The sequence below is a fragment of the Podarcis vaucheri genome (assembly GCF_965113315.1).
Source record: "Podarcis vaucheri genome assembly, chromosome: 7".
Taxonomy (NCBI): domain Eukaryota; kingdom Metazoa; phylum Chordata; class Lepidosauria; order Squamata; family Lacertidae; genus Podarcis; species Podarcis vaucheri.
Genome location: NC_138765.1, coordinates 54,727,630 through 54,750,258, shown reverse-complemented (window position 1 = coordinate 54,750,258; position 22,629 = coordinate 54,727,630). Strand labels below are relative to the sequence as shown.

At 46.0% G+C, this 22,629-nt stretch overlaps 1 protein-coding gene across 6 annotated transcripts in view; it reads right to left on the bottom strand.

Annotated features, from left to right (window-relative positions):
• GSE1 (Gse1 coiled-coil protein) overlaps window positions 1-22,629 on the bottom strand; it is a 427,626-nt gene that overhangs the window by 124,086 nt on the left and 280,911 nt on the right. Inside the window, exon 1 of one of the 6 annotated variants that reach the window (XM_082232841.1) lies at window positions 599-1,214. The exons of the other annotated variants lie outside the window; for them this stretch is intronic. Within the exon in view, the coding sequence (XP_082088967.1) occupies window positions 599-635 (37 nt within the window). The 5' untranslated portion in view covers window positions 636-1,214. Of the gene's footprint in view, window positions 1-598; window positions 1,215-22,629 lie in introns of those variants that run through there. 6 annotated transcript variants of the gene reach the window in all.

Below are 22,629 nucleotides of genomic sequence, written 5' to 3'. Positions count from 1 at the left end.
AGAGGAAGGGGGGTGATGGAGGGATGTGAAGTGAGGGGGGATAATTGCTGGAGCCCAGGGTCCTTGCACTTGCAGCAGATTCACCTCCCACTGTAATCTCATCAACCTCTAGGGCCCACCTTGGTGCTATCCCTGCCCAATCCCATTGAACTTCAAGCAAAGCACTGGTGAGGAAGAGGATGAGGAACAACCACACCAATGTACAAAGTGATTTACAAATCCTCATCTCTCCGCAATTCCATCAACTCTCTCCCACCTCTGATTTAGCCTACAAAAGTTCCATTAATTGGAGTGGGGTTCTGTCATCTGCACCTCTGCACTGAAGACAGTGCAGAGACAGGCTGCCAATTTGTGTCCCTTTCTAAAATGTGATGGTTTGACCCAAGAGCAACTACCACAAACTGCTCCTGATCAAAATCCCGAATGCCCTTCTTTTAACAAGCAGCGTGGACAGGTTCAAATCGGTACAGTGAGTTGACCACTGTGGCCCGCTACGAAAAATTTATTTTCTTATTTCTTCCATGGATATAACACTGCTGTTAAATTAGAAGATAAAAAGGAAGCAGAAAAGAAAAGGTATCATCAAGAGTCGCCTTACCTGGTAAGTAATAGAGTGGTGGTTTCAGTCCAAACATGGTTTATTTTACAGATCCAAGGCATCCAGAGGGGAAAAAAGAAAATAAGACCCAAAATGGCAAAAAAGAGGGAAAACACTGGAGAACAAAAATGACAATAAAACCACACAGTGGCTTTATTTTATTTTGTAAAAATAATAATAAAACAATTTGAATCTGAATGAGGGGGAAAGGGGGAAATGAAATATATATAGATATAGAGTATCCTGTCAATTTTGCATCAACGACCAACAGCTCCACCTCACTTCTTCAAACAGGTACTCTGCTCTTGACACGTCTTCTTCTGGACTCCCCCGCTTTCCTTTCCTTTCCTTTCCTTTCCTTTCCTTTCCTTTCCTTTCCTTTCCTTTCCTTTCCTTTCCTTTCCTTCCCCCCACCACACCACCTTCTTGCCTTTTTAGTCCAGAGAGATGCAAAGAGAGAGAGAGAGACACCAGCGCACACGCAACACAGACAGAGAAAAGAGAAACTAAACAGCAAGCAAGAGAAGGCAGGGAAAAGAAGGTGGTGGCTTTTTTCTTTTTTTTTTCAAAATAGAGAATCTCCTTTAGGGATTTCTCATTGGGAGGAGGGAAAGCGCTGGAAGGGGGGGGGGAGAGAGGGAGAGAGAGAGAGAGAGAGAGAGAGAGAGAGAGAGAAGAAAAAGGTGGGGAGGAAAAGAGTCAGCCCCCAGACATGTTAGCCTCTCTTTTCTCCAGTCAGCCGAATGTCAAGGGTGGTGCGTGCGGGGTGGGGAGGGAGAAGAGGGTGGAGAGTCAATGGGTTGTTTTCAATGGGGCATCATGTTCAGCATCAAATGAAAAGAAGAGAGGGGAGTGTTGTCAGAAGGAAAAGGCAGCAAGAAGTGAGGAGGGGAGGGAGGGGGGCTGGCTCTCCCTCTCTCCGGTTGTCAAGCACGAATGGGGCTTTGTTTTGTCATTCCCCTTAGCTACTGGTTTACAAAAGGGAGAAGGGGGTGGAGAAAGGGTGGCGGCTGAGGGCGAGTGGCGGAGAGTGAAGGGAGAACGACAATGCTCAGAAGTGCAGCAGTTGAAAGGGTTCTTCTTGGGATGCTGAAGAAGATAGGAAGGTCCTAAGGAAGCCACAGAAAACTGGGAGAGGGGGAGGGTGGGAACCCCAGGTCTCAAAAGGTAGCAGGTGCTGCTGCTGCTGTTCCAGAATTCGCTTTTGGGCGCCTGCCTTATCTTCCCCTCTCTCTGCGTCCCACCAGCGACTCCGAAAGGAGAAACTGCAGAAGGAGGACTAGGAAAAGAAGAAGAAAAAGGCAACCCAAGAAGAGGGAGAGGAAAAGCACGCTTTTTGGAGGGGGGGGGTCCTGCAATTGCTCCCCTCCCCGCCTCCAGCTACTCACTAAAGGAGGCAAAGGCAGAGAGAGGAGAAAGCAGTGGCGGCGGCAGCAGAGTGCCCCCCTCGATCAATTTTCATGCAAGAATCATTATCGGTAAATTGGAAATCTGGCGAGCTGACAGCAAATTTGTCTCTCCTAATGAAAGAGAGAGGGTAGGAAATCATCAAGCATCTGTTCTTTGCAGGCTGAAGTCTCCAGCGTTTTAATGCCGTGGTGGTGGTTCCGCTGGTCTCTTTTAAAGCGTTTTGTCTTCTTGATTTTCACTCAAGCTCTGGTGGGCTGTTTTTTCCTCCAAAAAAGGAGGAAAATTTGCCCTGCTTTTTTAAAAAGAAGAAGAAAGGGGACAGAAAAGGCAAAAGGTTGACCAAAGGATGGATTTATAATAAGAGTTTCCGCATCTGATCTTCCAGGGCATGAAAAGCTAAACACTAATGAAACAAACCCATAGGGGAGAGGGGGGGGGTGAGAGAGAGAGGGAGAGAGAGAGTGTGTGTGTAACAACACAGTTGGGTTCGGGGCTGGGAAGGACCTCCAAACAAGTAGTGAAATAGCTTTTTCTACCCACTTGTCCCCTTCTGCCTATGTCTTCACCAGGTTGCCCCTTCTCTTGGCTCCAGTTTTCCATGTACAGCAGCTGTTGGTCCAGGGGGGGCAAATAATAACATTCCCCCCTACACATGCATACGCACACACACAGGCATGTGCACGCACACACACACAATGCACAAGCTGCTTAAACCCCCCCCCCTTTAAAAGGGGGAGTAAGACTCAAGAGGAGAACTTTGTCCTTTGCTGTGAGGAAGCCTCCCTCTTTCACCCTCCTGCTTTGAATACAAAAGACTGAGAAGAATAGCAGGACTAGAGTTAACTATCTTGAGAGGGAGGGAGGGGAGAGGCAGGTCTCCCCAGTGTCATAACCTGCCCTAAAAGCTCTTTCCAGCTAGCAGCCTTTGGCAAAACTGACACAGTTCCTAACCTGCTGCTTCTGGGATGAAACACTGATTGTACTCTGCCACAATTTGGAATGCTAGTTGGCTTCCATCACCCCAAGGGTGTAACCAAGGGGAGCAGGGGGGCAGCTAGCCCCTAAATCAGTACAAATCAATACAAATCTGAGATTCTGCTCCCCTCAAACAAAAGCCTAGCCCCCCCAAAAAAAAATTCCCGGTTACGCCCATGTCCCATCCCACCCTATTGTGTGGCCCATGCAATACAAACCTGAACAGAGAGAGTAGGCAAAGGCTGACCCACCACTGTCTTTGTTTCCATCATAGAAATATGGAATGCACACCACAGAGAGAGTTAATCTAAACTTACAGATAACTGTGTTCTCCTTTCTAAATTCTCCTTGCAACCCCAAGCCTTTGAGCATTAAAGCTTCTTGGAACATGAAAACTGTGGGCCAGGAGGGCTCTCAGGAATAAGAGAGAGGGTACACTCTTGAATTTCAAGGCAAGGAATCTGAAATTTAACCACCGTGCATGTTTCAAAGGAACCAATACTGCTAAGCAGAATTAAAAAACAACAACAGAAACTTGTATATGATTTAATCTGTTAATCTCCCATTTGCCCACCTGATAACACCTGCAGATCAGCCCCAGCACTTAGATGCAAGTTGCAGACCAGATTACCTTAAAATATCCACAGTGGTTATTAAGCAGGTAAAAATGGTTGCAGTTTGTTTAACCAAATTAGGTAGGATGCATTCTCTCACAGGACTCATCACCAGGCAGAAGGTGATAGGAATTGGTTTACTGGGGAGTGAACCTACTTGCATTCGGGATTTCTGAGCCTCTCCACCATCCTGCTCTTCCTCCGCCAGCTGTGGCCTGCTCTTGACACCCAAATTCAAGATGGCAAATGTGCGATATCTCAGCATTGCAAAGGGAAGCCACATCCTGTGCTGGTCATGAGGCGCCCTTCAAACAGCTTAAGGCGGCAGCCCTGGGGAAGACTGCCAGCTTGGTGGGGGGAAGGGTGCATGCAAGTGTCACCCACCTCTCCCTTGCGTGGGCCACCCAGTCCCAAGCAAAAACAACAACCCCAAGCTTCTGCACACAGAAGCAAGCTCCTGAGAGAATGGTCTGCAATTAAAAACAAGCAAGTAACTTCTCCACCCACGAAGCCACAGTCTGCCCATATATCACTGTCAGATCTCGACATCATTTCACCAAACAGCAAAGGGGAGGGGAAGAGGCTGTAAAAACTATACCGAAAGCAAGTCTCCCCAAGAGGGGAGAATTATTGTAATCGTGCAGTACCATTCTGAAGCTGGAAACAAATACTGAAGGCAGGTAGAAGAGATGGATTGCCACTCCTGGAGCGGACCACCCTCTTGCTGTTTTTGCCTCTGGTAAAGCAGGTTTCTGTACAGTTGCAAAAAAACAACAACCCTGCAAAAGCTATTTGACCACAGGAGATGGGGGGGCAAGGGGGGGACAAACACATACACACACACATCTCCCACAACACTCAGAAACAAAACTGCAATTGACTCTCTTTAAAACCCTTGTATGTGTCCTGTCCAAGTCAGAACAGACCAAAAAAACTGTGAAGTCCATCCTGCCTCAAGATCTCCAGCATTTAACTCATATAAACCATTCTTTTCCAGGGTTTCAAGGCAGGAGTATTTCCCAGTCTTGTCTGGGAATCAACCTGGGACCTTCTGCCTGTAAAGCAGCTACTACTGAGCTATGATCCCTCCACCAGGGTGGCGGAAGCAGCCACCCAAGGGGGGGGAAACTATGGCACTAGTCAGACCTTGGATTCAAACAAATCAGGTTATTTAAGGAGGTAGTGCCCTAAATAGATGAAAGGCCAAACTAGATGTGATGTCAATAGATCATGACTTGATCTCCCAGGATTTTCCCCAAATGTAAAACAACCTAGGTGGAAGAAATGAATCAGAATGCTAAGCAGGAGTTAGCCTGTTGCAAATTGCACCCACCCACCCACCCCGTGCCAGCTGCTATTAGCTCATGGAAGAAGACATATATGTAACATATGTGTATCTTTGGAGTCACAGCCACACCTTGCATCTAAAGTGCATTTAACATACATTTAACACAAACGGCTTCCCCCAAAGAATCCTGGGCACTATTTTATCTAGCTAAAATTCCCAGCATCCTTAATGAACTACTGTTCCCACAATTCGTTGGAGGAAGCCATGCATTAAAAAAGGTCTTTAATGGCATGTTATTAATGCAACCTACGGTATGTCTCCCCACCCTACAAGCAATTTTTTGTAGGGTGGGGGACTTCAAATTGAGAAAATGGCATGGTGATAAGAGGTTTTTTTTAAAAAACAACAACCACATACCCTGCTTTCTTCCCTTTGGTAATGGGAAAAAAGGAGATCTATTCACAACTCTCCTGACATCCCACCTAGCTTGGACCTAACTTGTTTCTTCTCAGGAGTGGGAACTTGCAACAACTGCAGTCAACATTGGCAGCTGCTCAAATCAATAAAAACAACAAACTAGCATAGAAGGGCAATCGGTTGAATTTTAAAGAGGAAATGCCCCAGTGGAATCTTTCTCTTATAAGTGATATACCTTAATTTCTTCCACCAGATTTTACAGTAAAATAGGAATCTATCACATCCCTGATGAAATACGAAAACAGATGCTCTTAAAAGTTGGTCTTTTAAGGTGCCCTAGAGACCAAGTAATTTTATTTTATTTTACTTAAAAAAAAACCAAACCAGTCACAGGCTTATTCCCCAGCAGTATTTTAATGGGGTGCAGTTTAGGCCACTAAACCTATGCAGGTTTACTTCCAAAAATGTTTCCTTTTCTATCTTGGTTGCATGAGATTTGATCCTTGCATGCTGCTAAATGGAGCATCCTTGTTCTTCAGCTATACAAATCCCACAGAATACATGAGACCCAACAGAATTAAGAAGGGCAGGAGTTTATCTCCATCACATGTTTTTGTGCTCCCCAAATCTAAATACTCCTTCCAATGCATGCACAGAGGCATGTTTCACAGAATCTCTGTGGGCAAGGAATGTGGGCCCTTGGAATGAATGAGGAAAGGCTCTTTTCAGGACGGGAACTCCACCCGTGTCTCAGAGCTCATTGTGCCTATAAATTACCTGTGTGATCAGAGCAACATCTTCCAACCTGGACTTCCCACTGATGATGAACACATACAGCATTTGGGGAAGCAACATAGCTTGGTAGTGGAGCATCTGAATTGTATGTAGAATGTCCCAGGTTCAATCCCTGGCATTTCCAGGTAGGATTGGCGGAGACTCCTGTCTGAAACTCTGCAGAGCAGCTGCCAGGCAGTATATACAATACGAAACTAGATGAACTCGGTATAAGGCAGCACGGCCTATGGTCGCTTAAGCCAATCACCCATCTATCCCCATCACTCCTTTTCCTGCCCCTCACAATCCTGTGTGCCGTCAACTGTCATTCTTTTATAGGTTTTTAATTTGCTAGGATTACGCTAACAACGGTGGTAATTAATACTAACCCCTCCTCTACCGTATATGCTAATGGCATGAGCCATAAAAATTAATTTGCAAACATGTCATTACACAATAGCTGAACAGCCAATAAACCTGCAATTATAGGCCAATCATTGAGCAGGAACAGAGGGAGGGGTGGCTTGCCAATTTGATTTTTTTTTTTTTAATTACATAAAGCTCTAGAGGAGAACTGTTTCTCTCAAGAGAAGCTGGGCTTAGTTTCAAAAAATCAGGCTCTGCCTTTGCTCTCCCTAAGCTTAACCCAAATGTAGGTGAGAGGGAGGGTGACATTCTGGATGCCAGAATGGTTCCCTAGCACAGAAACCATGTTAGCAGATGATGTTATGCAACACTGATAGCTGAGAACATGAAGGAAAAAAGGGAGTTCCTTGCATTTGCCCCTATCCCCAGGACCCATCAGACCTAGAGGATGTGACGTAACACTGAAGCAGGAAGCAGCACATGAGTATATGCAGAGTGATTTCCCCATTGTCTGCAAGTAACCACAGTCAGTCAAGCCAGTATAGGGAGAAAGATTTTAAGCTAGAAATGTTGGAGCTACAGTCATTCACCACAGAATCAATATTTAGTAAAGCGCTTTACAGTTGTTCCTGAGTGTGCCCTCACAATAACTCTGCAAGGTTGATCACTGCTGCTCCCCTCTTTACAGAGAGCAAACTGAGGCTGCTTTGCTGAAGGATACACAGTGAACTGGCAAGGTAAAGGTAAACGGTAAAGACCCCTTGGATGGTTAAGCCCAGTCAAAGGCGACTATGGGGTGTGGCGCTCATCTCACAGCTTTCCAGGTTCATGTGGCAAGCATGACTAAACCACATAGAGGACTGCGACGAGTGCCAGAACACACAGAAACGCCATTTACCTTCTCGCTGCAGCAGTACCTATTTATCTACTTGCACAGTTGTGCTTTCAAACTGTGAGGTTGGCAGAAGCTGGGACAGAGCAACGGGAGCTCACCCCATTGTGCTGATTCGAACTGCCGACCTTCTGATCAGCAAGCCCATGAGGCTCAGTGGTTTAGACCACAGTGTGCACCCGTATCCCACAGCTGACAAGACACCTCCCAAGAGGCAGGTCCAACAATGCTCCACTCACTTGAAGATTGGATTGAGTCCTGTTTCTGGTGGTTATTCAAATCACCACTATCTCAGAATGCCAGTGCAGGAGGATCCTAAAGGCCTAGGCAGGAATCAAACACCACCTTCTCCCAACCTGCCAAGCTGCCTCTCAGCAGCCCAGGGCCAACCATTTCTTGCTCTGTGACTCAGTTTGCCGCTTTCAGCAGGTATGACCCAATTCCCAGAGATGCAAGATGGCCCTACTAGATCCACGTTGGCACATCTGCCCAAGGGAAGATGCCAGTTCCAGGAAAGCAGAGCAGTAAGCAGTGGCTGTTGCTGGGCTTGTTTTTCAGGGATGGCTTGCCTTGCCCACGCCCTCTGCCTGGGTGCCAGCTCAGAGCTCTCTCTCTCTCCCCCGCCATCCTTTGTACATCGCTCACGTCTACGGTGTGCCAGCCCTCCAGGGCTTGCTAATGGGAAGGAAAAATGGTGCTGGGCAGCAGGAGGGGTACTTAAGAGCTGCCTCACAGAAAATGAGCTATTGTTCACTCCTTGTGTATTGAGTGCACAAGCTTATGGGGGGGGGAGTGTCCTTTCTGGAGAGCCCTTTGCGCTGCCTGAATGGCACAAGGGAAAAGGAGAGAGAGAGAGAGAGAGAGAGAGAGAGAGAGAGAGAGAGAGCTTCCTTGCCTTTGCCAAATGCCCTTTGGACTGACATAGAAATGAGGTGAGGCAGCTCAGCCACAAGTCAGGCTCAGATGAGCAGATATCTTGGACAGGCCAAAAGTTTTTAAATGAAACCCGTCAATATTATTCTTATTAAGGGTGAGCAAAGGTAGTAATTGCTATGACACAGTCTTTTTCAGGAGATCATGTCGCAGGCTGGCCCCTTGGCAAGAGCAGCATCTGCCCACATCGCTCAGGACTGCTTCTGCCAGGAGGAGCAGGGGATGTTCAGGCCAATCCTTCAGCCTTTTTATTGTATCTTTCATCAGCAAGAAGGACCCACTCCCGAACCCTCAGAAGACAAAGAAACATAGGGAGCAGCCTTATAGCGAGTCAAGACTCATTGGTCCATCTAGGATTTTAGACAGGGATTGAACCTGAGCCCTTCAGCCTCAGAGCCTGGGAGGCATGTTTCAGGTGGGGAGGCTATTAAACCTGCAACATCCTCCACAACCACCTAGATTTTTTACTCCCCAAGGGAATCAAAGGAAGGCAACAAGTGCAACTTGAGGCCATCTGATGGCAAGACAGCACACATCTGTAAGCCATACCATTGCTCCTTCTGGATACAACATGCTCAGAGAGACACTTGATTAATTGAAAAACAAGAATTATGAAATGATCTTTTAAAAAACAATAGAGCTCAGCAGGTGCAAGGAATGCTATATGTGTTTGGAACTCTTTTGTTAAGCAAAAAAGATGGTAAGGAGAAAGTGGAGAGAATGTTACCCAAGTTGTGGTTATTCAATGCAGCTGTTGAACAGTAGATTCTGGAGTGTCACCCCTTAGAAACTAGAGTGTTAAGCATTATATTAATCATTGAAATAAATAAGATACAAATCTACACAAGCACCCAGAATTTCACACTAAATAGAACCATGTGGTGGAATTCACTATCATAAGATGTGGTGCTGGGCGCTGGCTTTGGTGGCTTGAAAAGGCAAAATCGCAGAATATGTCCTGCCAGTGGCTATGAGCCTCATCAGTGAAAAGTAACCACCATGCACAACAATGTGAAATATCTATTTCCTTCATGCTTTGCCAATCATTGTGGCAAACAGGGTGCTGGAGGTCTGGGCCAGCAGGGCTCTTCTTATGTTCCTAAGTCCACAGTTTGAATTATAACCTCCTCCTCCACCACAGTAAAAACATTAGCCACCTCTCCCCGCCCATGTTAAGTGGGAACTTCAGAAATTGCTCCCGGGAAGGGAAAAAGTCCTCACTGGTGCCCTCTAGTGTGTAAGATGGTACCACATCAAAGGAGCAGCAGCCCTGCCTGAGTTATCTGGACAGTGTGAAAAACCTGTCTCTTTTATGAGTAAATGCAAACTCCAAAAGATGAGTTAGTGTTTCTAGGCATCCATGAGGCAGGATCACTCAGTTCAGCATCCTTCCAATCAAAATATAAAAACCTTTCTGTCACGCCCTATGCAGCACCTGCCTGAGTACTGAGTTTCTTTTAAGAGGTTGCCCTGCCCAGATGCCAAGAGGAGTTGCAAGACCTGCTACTCACAAGACAGGCAGTGAGGCATCCTTGGAGAATGATAGGAGCCCTCCCCCCCTCTCATCTCTAGTACTATTAAAAGTGTGCCCAAATAACACCTGGGAATTGCAGCGGTCACATGAAACAAGTAACTGGATAAAGTATAGAGACTTCCTAACATCTAACACTGGCTGGTCTCAAATTCCTAAATGTCTCCCCAAATGCCCCCATTTTTCTCTTTGTGGATGTGCTCAAAGATTAAAATCCCTGGCTTCCCCACTGGGGAATATGCAGCCTTCCAGTTGTTGTTGGACTACAACTCACATCAGCCCTGAGTCATTGGGCACACTGCCTGAGGCTGGTGGGAGCAGGTTCCCCAGCCCCAAGTTCAAGGATCTTAGGTGGGAAGGCTGAGAAAGGCCTCTGTCCACAATCTCAGGAAGCCAACATGAGTGGGTGAAGGCAGTTAGAGGCAGGAAAACCTGAAACTCTCATGTTGGCAGCCCACCAAAACTAGCAACAGGCAGCCTCCTTGGATTCTGCTGCTTTTCTAAATGGCCATGTGGAAAGAGGGCCAAGGCCTGGAGGCAGGTACACTTTCCAAACACCTGCAGTGTAGGCGAGGGCTGGGCAAGCTCACCTAAGCCTTCCACAATAGCTCCACTGCCTTTGCCAAGGAGTGGGTGGCTAAGTCAGTGCCAGGCTAAGAACACTGCATCTGGGAAAGGGACGCAGTTCAGTGGTACAGCACATGCTTCGCCCACAAAAAATCCCAGGTTCAATCCCTGGTGTCTCCATGTAGAGCTGGGAAAGGCCCCTGCCTAAAATCCAGAACTACTGCCAGTCAGTGCAGACAACACTGAACGAGATTGAGCAGTGGTCAGACCTGATATAAGGCAGCTTGCTCTGTTCCCGTGTTCCATCTCCTTTCTCCACTTTGACCCACATTTGCAGAAAGGAGGAGCATCACAAATCTTGCAACAGGTCAAGTCACGTCCAACATCAAAGCATCCCATGCCTTTCCTCAAACTCCTTCCTGTCCGCCATTGTCTAATGCCACAATAAACCATCTCCCTATCTTCTACCTGCTTTGTCAACAATCTCCCAACACACCACCCAGAATCACAAAGCCGCTGTGTTGTGTCTGCTTAAGAACTTTCTGAACGACAGCTCAATATACTTGGAGGAGTTAGCTGCCTGAAGTTAAGTCTTCCCATTCTATGCTGCAGTTCTATAGAAGAGTAGGAGAAGCACTGAACGCAGAAGCGGGTGCTCAATTCAGCTTCCAGAAAACTTGGATTTCATCCTTTTTGAAAAAAAGTTGCTACCTCCTATGGTGGTGGAGACATGCTTGGAAGCATGTTGGCAATGCCTGCTGCAACCTCAGACGCCATAACAGTGGTTGGCTGGAGGTGTGGCTTCAGTGTTCTTGCCCCTCCCATAAATAGCAAACCAGAATTCTGTAAAAATAGGCAGAATTATGCAAAGTAAGAGAAATAATGCAACTATGCACATTTTGCACAACTGTACTCATCACACAGTTCGCATCAAACAAACAAGCAGTACATGCAAGCAGCCCTAGCTATACATTCCAGTCACATAGTTGAGCTGAGCATTACCACATCATCTGCTTTTCTGGGGAAATCCAGAAAATGCTGAACACAGGAGGAAAGATGGAGTGGCAGAAGGAGGAAGGTGTTGAAAGGACACAAGACCCACCTGTTTCATATGAATTACATGTTCTGCTCAGAGCAATCCACCTACGCCTGGCATATCCAGCAATGCACAGGGGCACCCTGAGGTTCAACCTCGCCTGCCTTCCCTTAGATCCCTAATCATCCCAGACTCTCTGGTTTCGCTTGCCTGGAGCAGGGCCGCAGCCTCATTTACCAAATTCAGACATACGTATCACTTCTGGAAAGCTATTAGTAGAAGCAAAAGGAACAAGTAATTCAGCGAACAGAGAAAGAGACAGATAAACACACCAGCATGTACCTTTGCCAGGCATATAGGTGCCTCTATTGAAAGGTGCAGCTTCCAGTACTGTGCACATCTATACTGCCCTGCAAATAACTCACCCTTTTTCAGTGGCACAGTTTTGCTAAACCTGTTCCCAGAGATAACTCCTACAGACCCAATACACACCATGATCAACAACTCCTTCAATAACATTCTGAAAAAGGTCGCATTGTCCTCCTCAAGGTCCTAACGCTGTGTTCCAAGGTCCCCTTGTTCTGGTTCCCAAGTGCCTGTGATTTGGGGAGAGGACAGAAACAGTCCTCTCTTGCCCTGTACATCCAACTGAGCACAAGACTGTGTCAGCCAATAAGCCCAGAGGGGAAAGTGCAGCCACCTCGAGCGTTCATTAAGCAGGGGGTACTCAGCAAAGATTTCCTGCCGCCACTGACCTTTGATTAAGTGAAATGAAGACATCCATCAGGATTTCTAAAACCGACTCAAGTCACAGCCAGGCCTCTAACGCCACTCGCAGACCTCTGCTCCAGAGTGGCTGGCTTCCTTCGTCGGGTGTCATCCCGCGGGAGGGGAATGAAGAGGGTTATTTATATCAATAGGGCACGTCTTGGCCCCCTGATCTGCTCGACCTGCCTCATGAATAAAACATGGCTCTAATTACGAGATGATGAGGCCAAAGCCGCTCAGAGCAGGGAGGAGGCAGGTCAGAGAGAAAAATCCTCTTTTTAAAATCGCCCCACTTTTCTCTCTTATCAGCTTGACCGAGGTTTTATATTGGGGTGCAGGGCATACCTCTGCAAGAGGCAGAGTGCAACGTCAACTCCAGATCCCAAAGCAAATGCTACCTCCCTCAACTTTGTAAAAAACACACACATAGATTTCACGGAGAATCCCAAATCTGAGAATGACATTAAACTAAAAAGCCAATCCATGTGGTCAAATGCATACAGGCTTGATGAGATCTGCATCATGTGAAATCATTTTTGGTGTTCCTGCACTGTTCCCCCCACCCCAGCATGGCTTGCAAAATTGACCACAGCTTTATTTATTTATTTATTTAGGCTACAACAAAATAATAATATCTAAGCAGTGCACAAAACAATGTAAAATAATCATAGATAAAAAACAGATTAAAAAATAAGCAAAAGCGGACAGCTTCATTGCAAAACAGCCACAAGTGGCCCAATAAATGTGAACAGTTGCGCTGTTAGCCAGGCATATGATGAAACAAGTGCATGGCCACTTCTTCCTGTGAAAGAGGTCTGATCAACCCATTTCTGCATCACCCACATTCAGGTCTTAGAATTGGCTTAACCAGTTCTGATGTTGCTGCTGCTGCTATGGGTTCCCAGTCGCTTTGTTTCCAGCAGAAAGATGAAATGCACATACATATAGATAACCTACATAATACTGCCATTTTTTAAAAGAACCCCTCAAGTTCCTTTTTTAAGAGGAGTGAGGGGAAGAAAGGTCTTGATGCTTTGTGTCGATAATATGCACAAAGACAGATACGTTCACCAGCTGCTATGATGAGGAAGGAGGGGGAAATCAAAGCCATTATCTGCCCAATTCAAGAGCTGCCTCCTTGCTTAATAGCCCGTTGAGGAGCAAGGTGTTTCAGCATGGAGGCTGCCTCCTTCCAAGCAAGGCTGCCACACACACACACCCCTAGGCCTCCACCACGAGGTACTTGTGCACGGGAGATAAACTTCTATGAGCACGGAGCAGACTGCCAATAAACTCAGCCTGCCTCTTACACAGCCCAGCAGCTGCAAGTAAATACAAGAGTATGTGGGGGGCGGGGGTGGAATTAAGCAATTAAAAATGCATTGCTTTCTCCAGCAAGCAAGGAAAGTATTGTACCCCCAACACACACCTGTATGCTGCACGCCTTACCAGCAAGCCTCCCCACCCCCCAAACAATTATCTCCCTCCCTCCCTCCCTCCCTCCCTCCCTCCCTCCCAACTGGTCATACTGAGTTGCAGTCTGAGTTGAAAACCTTGGAGCTAAGAAAGGTGTCCCAGCATAGGGATATTATGGAATTCTCATGCGCCCCCCCCCCAATAAAAGGAGTGGTGAGCCAGCCAGTGACCTACAGTCTGGCTCTGATTCACAAAACAACGTTTATCTGCTCCCCCAGTGGCCCAGCCATAATTGTTGTTTAGTCGTTTAGTCGTGTCCGACTCTTCATGACCCCATGGACCATAGCACACCAGGCACTTCTGTCTTCCACTGCCTCCCGCAGTTTGGTCAGACTCATGTTTGTAGCTTCGAGAACACTGTCCAACCATCTCATCCTCTGTCGACCCCTTCTCCTTGTGCCCTCCATCTTTCCCAACATCAGGGTCTTTTCCAGGGAGTCTTCTCTTCTCATGAGGTGGCCAAAGTATTGGAGCCTCAGCTTCAGCTTCACGATCTGTCCATAATTAAGCAGCTGTAAAACCTTTGCTGTCTTACTGGTTTCAGATGGTGAGAAAGAAGTTCCACCTTTCAGTGTTGCACATTTCATTAGGTTTCATATATGGATGTCTCATCCATGCCAAAGCACATGTGTTCCAAAACTGGGAACTCTCTGCTGTAAAATTGCAGATTTTTTTTTATCAGAGAGCCTAAGTGACTATCTCACGGGACAGGATTGTGCAGGGAAGCATTCTTCTGCTCCAGAAGTGGTCGTTTATCTCTTTAGCTCCACTTTAATTATCACTAAACAAAACCCCACTATATTGATAGGGTGAATTTTGCTTTTGGGGAGTACCTGGACCCGGACTGCAGCTTGGGTCCAGTAGGCCTAATTGCCCAGATCAGATTGGACTATTTCTGATATCTTGCTGGTGAGGCACGGACTTGGCTTGCAAGTGTTGGATCCCTGGAGTTATTTGCACCCTCCTTCCACCCACAGTATCTCTTATTCAATGGACCTGCTCTGCAGATAGAAAGAACACAGGAAGCTGCCATATACCAAGTGAGACTATTTGTCTATCAAGCTCAGTGTTGTTTACTCTGGCTGGCGGTCTCTGTTACCCAAAGCTGCCAGGGGTTGAACCTCCCACCTTGCATGTGGCAAGACATGTGGTTGAGCACTGCGCTACAGGCCCTCCCCTGTGTACTTACAATTTGGATTTGTATGGGCTGGTGGGATGGATTGGTGGCCTACTCCTGTGTCTGAGCAGGCGGCTGGGAATAGATTCCCCGCCTCCCACCCCCACCCCAAAAAATCCTTCCAGCAACCAAGGAACTATGACTTTTCTTTGATGCATAGAAGAAGCTCGCTGTGAGTTCCTTGGATAAGGAAGAGGGGAGTCAGTTAAACAGGACTGGCCAAAGCAGATAAGGGATGATGAATGGAAGTGGAAAGCCCTGGGTGGCCAAGACAGATAATCGGGTGAGGATGCTGTCGCCTGCATGATTTTAAACTCAGGTGCTTGGAGTAAAAGTCTGAACCATTCTTGAAGCCTAGGAAGCCAGCAAAGGCAGGAGAAGGAGTGTGTAAGTAGTCCCAAATCCTTCAAAGATTCAAAGGAATCATCAGGCTCCCAGGCTTCCTGATCATAAGGAGCCTGACTGAAACTCCACAGGGGTGTATGGAAACCTTTCCACTCATCAAAAACCAGGGAGCGGAACAGGAGCAGGAAAGACTGGAAAGTTATTTCCAGTTCTTAGATGTCAGGACTCTGCAGGCATTTTGGGAGGGGAGGGGGAGAAGGAGAATGCAAACCAGCTCCAGCATTTTCCGGACCAAGGTTTTCTCTTTCTCTGCAACTGCGTAAAAGAGAGAGAGAGGGGCTGCATACACCATACACCTAAGAATTCTGGGAAGTGTATTTGTTAAGGGTGAGGGGTAAACTGTAGAGCCCAGGTTTCAGGGTGTGTGTGTGTGTGTGTGCGTGCGTGCTTTAAAATGCTTTGAATATATGGTATGTATGCAGGTGCTGGAAAGAGCATTCCAAAACCATCCTTGCATGTAGTGAGCTGCGTGGGACAGAAGTGGGTGACCCACAAAAAGAAGCAGATGATTGTCAGCTCTAATAGCCCTTGTCTAGCTGCAGCACCTACGACTGAAAGATGAGAAAACTGCCTGCCCCATTGCCTTTTGGACTGACAGTAGGCACCGCTGCCTTCCACTGCTTCTCCATCTATCATAGACTAGGATGGTTGCAGCAGAGGACAAGGATGATGCTGGGGGAGGGGAGATGAAGGGGAAGACAGACCGAGCTAAATAGCACAACCATGCATGTCATTTACCTGATAGGTACGTCACCATCATCTAATTCTGCCAACAGAAATGCCAGTCACTGTGCTTTTTATTTTAGGAGAGCGTAGCTACACTAGTCTGTCACTACAAAAACAACAAGAAGCACTGTAGTGTCTTAAAGGCTAACCAGTTTATGATAGTGCAAGTTTCTGTGGATTAGAGAGACTTTATCAAATGCATGGAGCATTGTCCTGTATTACAAGTACATATATACCCATGGCTGGGATAGGGTTTGCAAAACAGTGAGGTCATAGGGGAACAACATGAAGAAGCTACACATGGTGACAATTATGCTATTAATAGTGGCCACACACACACACACACACACACATCGTCATTGCTGATACCACAGACACCCTGGCATCGTTAAATCAATTAACATGTGCATTTTGACTTATTAAACTAAAATGGAAAAAACAACCTCTGTCCTGATTCAACCCACAAGAGCTTTTAATGCTTTCTACACTAAAATGTGTGTACCAAGATACTCAAACAAGGGCTGGAGGGGGCTGAAGAACTACAAAAGATATGCTCTGCTTTGGCTTACTGGGAGTCCTACACACCCATACTCTAGATTTCAGAAAACACTGTCCTACATACCTTTAAGACTTTCTTTACAATCTTATGGACTAGAAGCTTGTTTTGGGGTTTGTTTGGGTTTTTTTAAATGAAAAGCTGAGATTATCAGGGCTCTGAATTGTGCACTGCATAATGCTTGGCCTATATACCAACAGGCTGTTGTGATCATCTGGTTTAAACAAGCATGGGGAATAATTATAGGTGAGTGGACCTGTGCCAGTGAGGGGGAAAGGGGTGCATGTAAATGAATGCGGAATGGTAAGCACGGAGAAGATATGTGTTTGTACACAAAGGAGAGGAAGCATGAAGCTAATGGCTCACTGGAGCTGGCTCAGCACAGACAGAACAGGTTTCATTTGCACAATAAAAACAGCCTTTGCCTGCTTTCCAAGCGACTATTCAATTTTTTAATTTTTAAAAAATACTGATAAGCTTCTCCCTTCCCACCCCTTCACCTTGATGGCACCGCTGCAAGCCTGTAACCATTTCTGCCCCATTAGAAGAGGTATTAATGAGGTCTCTGATCAGCTGGCTGCCTGGTCGGGTGAACTGTGGAAGGTTCAAGTAGCAATTTTCCATTTGCACTTCAAATGTTAATGAATGTTCCTGTGTCGGTTAGAGATTCCCAGTGATAATCGGTGCTGCTCAGGTCACTGCAAAGGCTGGCTGCTCACAAGAAGGGTGGTGGTTCTGTTTTGGTTTTTTTTAAGCCATTTGATTTCTTTAGGGAATACTACTGACCAAACAAAAAAACCAGTAATTGCCCCTGACAAGTCCTGCATACTCCAACTGGCTACAGGGAGAAGGAATCACAAATCAAAGGCTGTTTCATGCAGGTGTCCCTGAAGCACCATATATTTCTGGCTGCAGAGTGAAGTTGATTCCGGACAAGCAAGTATCACTGGGCAGAGATACAATAGTGTGTGTACACACACATACATTCCCACACAGCCTGCAAGTCTTTCTGACATCTTCCCTCCCCTGTCTTTTCTGAATAATTCATCGCTGTTAATCCCTAGGCCCAAGCCGAGCTGCTTGGAGGTAAACGCTCTCAGGGGTGCTGATGATGTAATTGTTAGGTGTGTGTGTGTGTGTGTTTTAAAAAAACACCACCTACTTCAACGCAGCTTGGAGCCCCGTGGGTAGGCGCACTTTCATAGCAGACTTCATGGAGTGGGGATTTTAGGCACCCCATGGGACAGTGAAGCAACTTGGGGTGTGAATGAAACCCAGCTGTCTCTATGAACAAGATGATTCCCCACTTACAGCAATGGGAAGGAGGTGTGTGTAGCGTATACACGCACTCACATACAGGGGTGAAAACATAGTCTTGCTATGAAGAAAAAGCATCCAATGAGGAGTTTTCAATTGCTCTGGAACCTGGGTAGTAACAAGAACACCGTGGCCTTGTTTAAAAAGATGCACAGAGTGCCCTTCCCTTGCCGCAGACAGCTTCAGCGTGTCATTGTGGCGGCTTTGTGGGTGGGGAAAGGCTTCACAGGAACACAGGAAGCTGCCTTATGCCAAGTCAGGCAATTTGCTCACCTGCAGCCTCATATCATGTTGGCAGGCAACAGCTCTAGAGGATTCAGGCAAAGAGTTCTTTTTTGCCCCCTGCTTTCTGCTCCTTTTAACTGGAAATGCTGGGGTCTGACGCTCTACCCAGGTCAGACGGGATTGAGCCCCATCACATTCTATTTCAGAAATTAAGCAGTGGCCTCCCAGAACCCCAGATTGAACCTGGGATGTTCTCCATGCAAAGCACATGTTCTAACACTTAGCTTTGGCCCTCCCCTTGGAGGAGGATGTTTCATGCCAAAGAGAGGCAATCTGTGGCTCTCCAAGTGTTGTTGAACTACACTTCCCATCAGCCTCAATCAGCACAGTCAATGGTAAGGGGAAATGGAAGTTGTAGTCCAGCAATAATAATAATAATAATAATAATAATAATAATAATAATAATAATAATAATAATAATGCTATACTGTAACTAATACATGGAGGACCAAAGGCATCTCTGCATTATAGCAGCAGTACAGTTGTCAAATAATAGTGCTGCATGGAGCCCCCACTCTTAGGACCCAATGAAATCCTGCTTTGGTACAATGCAGAAAAGTAGTGTCACTCAAATTCCATTCTAAGCCACCTGTAGCGCAGTGGTGGGACATCTTCACTGCACGCAGGAAGCCCCAAGTTCAACCTTCAGCATCATTAGGGTACTTTTTATCTCAGGTAGCAAAGATGGGAAATACTTTATTTGCTTGAGACCCTGGTAAAAGGAAACAGTGCAGGAATAGACAGAGAAGACATTTTGCTGCCTGAAGCAGAGCCCCAAACCACAGCCATCTTCCAACCAGGCCCAACACTTCAGAAAGTCTCACTGCACCATTCAGACCCCAAATCCCTGCCTTCATCTATCCACCACCCACCTTGCCACCATCCCAGTGCTGCCTGGAGAAGGTGGGGCTGAGTATGGCAAGGTCAGGCCAATGGAATAATATAGCAGAAGGCAGCTTCACATTATGCAGCGGTTGCCACTCTCTAATGTAAACCCTCTGTGTCATTTCACCAATACTTCATGACACGGGCTGGGCTCAATTTCTTGTGAACACATGGAGCCTTTGGAGCAGACCTGAACAGAGGCACCCTCTTGCCTTCCACACTGACACTTGTTGAGCTTCCTATACTGATCCCCAGATCCAGTTTTAGGCCTATCTGTGCAAGGTGCCCTTCTCTCATAGGGGAGGGGCTGTAGCTCCATGGCAGAACACCTGCTTTGCTTGCAGAAGGTTCCAGGTTCAATCCCCAGCATCTCCAGATAAGGCATGGAGAGACCCCTGATGAGCTGCTGCCAACAACATAGACAATTCTGAGCTAGATAGATCAAGCGTCTGACTCCATATAAGGCTGCTTCCTAATCAGGTGTGGGGGCATTACAGTTATCACTGAAGACAACTGGCTTGTTGACACATTACACTGAACACCAAGTACAAGCTGTCTCTATACATGTGCACATGTTGGTGTGAAAGAATGTATGTATACTTGTTGATGTGCACAGCTCAACTATTGTGTACACAGATTGACAGAATCTACACTCGTGTGTTACATAGGAATAACTGTACCAGTGGACAGCTCATCTATTTGTGTACATGGGTACACAGATTATATGGTTATTGAATGTAATGTGTGAACATCCCTTACAAAGAAGACATATGAGCAAGGAAAAGCTGGCTGGAGGGGGAGTGCAGAGTTGACTCTCCCTGGACAGTCTGTGATCTTCTTCCAACATGTTTTTTAAAAAAGACGATCGTGCCATGCATGCCCACTAATTAATTCTTAACCTCTGTCAGCAGTTAACTTCCAAGAGGTGACCATTTGTTCTCAGGAAAGACAGTGGCATATAAAGAGCAAACCAGACTGGGCCAATTCTGTTTCAGGGATGAATTAGGAGCTTGCCAGTTGCAAGACAAGTTCATCTATTTAATTAAGTAGCGAAGATATGGCTGTTAAATTAAGTTAATGGCTCAGCGTGCCAAAACAAGGAGATAAAAGAAAAGCAGTCATCAGAGTGTCGTGTGTGTGTGTGTGTGTGTGTGGACACACATACAAAAAATAAAAATCACACATGTCCCCAAATCTCTGGTACTCCTGCCAATTGCAAGCTCGTCCTCCTCCCTTTCCCAATCTCCCCCAAACTGTGCTTTATTAGAAATTCAGATGCAGAGAAATACCACACTTGTATCCTGCACACTGCATTGTTCATGCATGCAAAAATACTATTACGTTTTTCATTGTTAGTATTTCCTGTCTTCTCCCTTCAAAGAACCTAAAGCAGCATAGATGGATTTTCCTCCCCCAGTTTATCCTTTCAGTAACCCTAGGAGGTAGGCTAAGACTGTAATAACCTTGCTGGATCAGACCATTTGCCCACCTAACTCTGCAAAATGGCAAACCAGATGCCACTGGGAAGTCCACAAGCAGGACATGAATGCAACAGCACTCTCTACACTTGTGATCCCCAGCAACTGGTATGCTGAAGGTAGTACACAACCAGCTGCTGATAACCTCGTTTTCCGTGAACTTGTTTAGTCCAAGTGGGTGGCCATCAATCACTACATCCTATGGCAGTGAGTTCCATAGGTTAACTATGTGCCGTGTAAATAAGACCTTCCTTTTGCCTGTCCTTAATCTTTCAACTATCATTTTCACTGGACAATCCCTTCACATTCTAATCTAATATGAGATAATGACAGAGCCAAGGCAGCCCAATTAGCCTCATGACTGTACTGGGGTCTGGACCTGGGCCTCCCCAGTCTTTGTCCAACACTAACCACTACACCTCACTGCCCATAACAAAACTGTGCTGAAATGACAAAAGCCATGTTTTAAGGGCAGGATTAGAGAACAAGGAAAGATAATGGTTTAGCGTCCGACCTCGGGAATGGTAGCTTAGGGTGCCTTCCTATGAAGACAGAGAGACTTCTTGATAACATCTGGTGTCACCGCCCTTGCCACAAAATTGGAGGCTTTCTTATCTGGAGACTGAATTCCAGAACTCTTCTGTTCTTTTTATGATCTAAAATAAACTCATTTGGTGAGTGCACTCCCAAAGTCTCTTCCGGCAATATGTACTTGCACACCTCTCCCTCAGTTCTATGCTTGCTCCAGCCTGCCTCTGATATCCATCTAGGATGCAGAATATTACTTTCAGCATTCCCAGGATTCACGACCTCGACTCCCCTGAAGCCATGGAAACATAGCTCTGGAGAAGCTCTCTTAGATTTGACTAGCAAATTGCCAACTGCTTTCTTCCTGGCCTCTGCCCACCCTGCTGCGTACGCACGCACACACAATGGAACTCTGGTGATGTAAACACCAATCCCCCAGGAAAATTTAGCTTTCCCTTCCCCTCCTTTGAGCCACAAAAGATAAAAGCTCGTGGGCTCAGGTTGGGACTGAGCCATTGGTGATGCAACTCTTCTGGCCTTGTTACAGCAATCATTGTGGCTTAACTGGCAGACACCAGTTGCAGGAGCAAGACTCGGATGAAGTGTTTGTTGCAAGACAACAGCACTAAATACGCAGATAAAATCAGCTGTTGTTCCAATTTATCTTTGGTGTTCTACTTTTTCTAACCATGAAAGCTTAACGTTGCATTATTCAAGAACATGGGAGAACCAGGAAAGCCAAGAGTAGAATTTCCCAGGAGAGGGCTCTTTACCCTCGCTCCCAAAAAACTACCAATACGGCAAAGGATTGAGTAAAATAAACTAGGGGGGTAAGGTTCAAGCAACAGAGAAATCCAGTAAAACAACTGTTTACAACTCAGAATTAAGCATGCTGAAGACTGACCTAAGTGCACTTGTTGAAGCCTATTTCAAATGCAGTAGGATGAATTTTAATTCAAAAAGCTTCAAAATCAGGGTGTTATTTTGGTTTCTGATATGTTTCTGTAAGAGGGAAGGGCAAAATCTACTAAAAATGACCCACTGTTCTGATGCTAAGTGCCAAGTTGTATGCTATGTTATACTTCAGAATCTCAAAACAAAGCACCTATATTGAAGCTCTTAAATTCACACATTTATTCAAACCAAATCAAAAGCTGACACATTAAAAGACAGATGATTAACCAAATAAACTAAGATAAACTAAGATAAGCAATATGCTTCTTCTTCCCTCCTTTCCCCAATTTTGCATAGTGCAGGTTTCAGAAGTTGCAACTTGCATAATGCAGGTTGCAGAAGACTAGTTTGTTGTTGTTGTTTGCAGAACCACAACCTTATAGGTTGCAGCAGAGGGAAAGATAAACCAAGCTAGCAAGGTAAGAATTAAAGATAGATGGAGAACTGGGGTTTCTAAACAGGAATACAATAGAAAACCTAAACATTTGCTGAGACATCTGCTCTGAAACACCATCTTTTTTTAAAAAAAAAGCTTCCAAGACATGCTGCAATTCAACCCGCGCACTCCAAAACACAAGCTTCCCCCCAGGGTTGTCCCTGTACAAAAGTCCTCTTGGCGCAGATAGCTCTGCGTACGGTAGACATCACACTGGTAGAGGCAGCAGGAGCGACA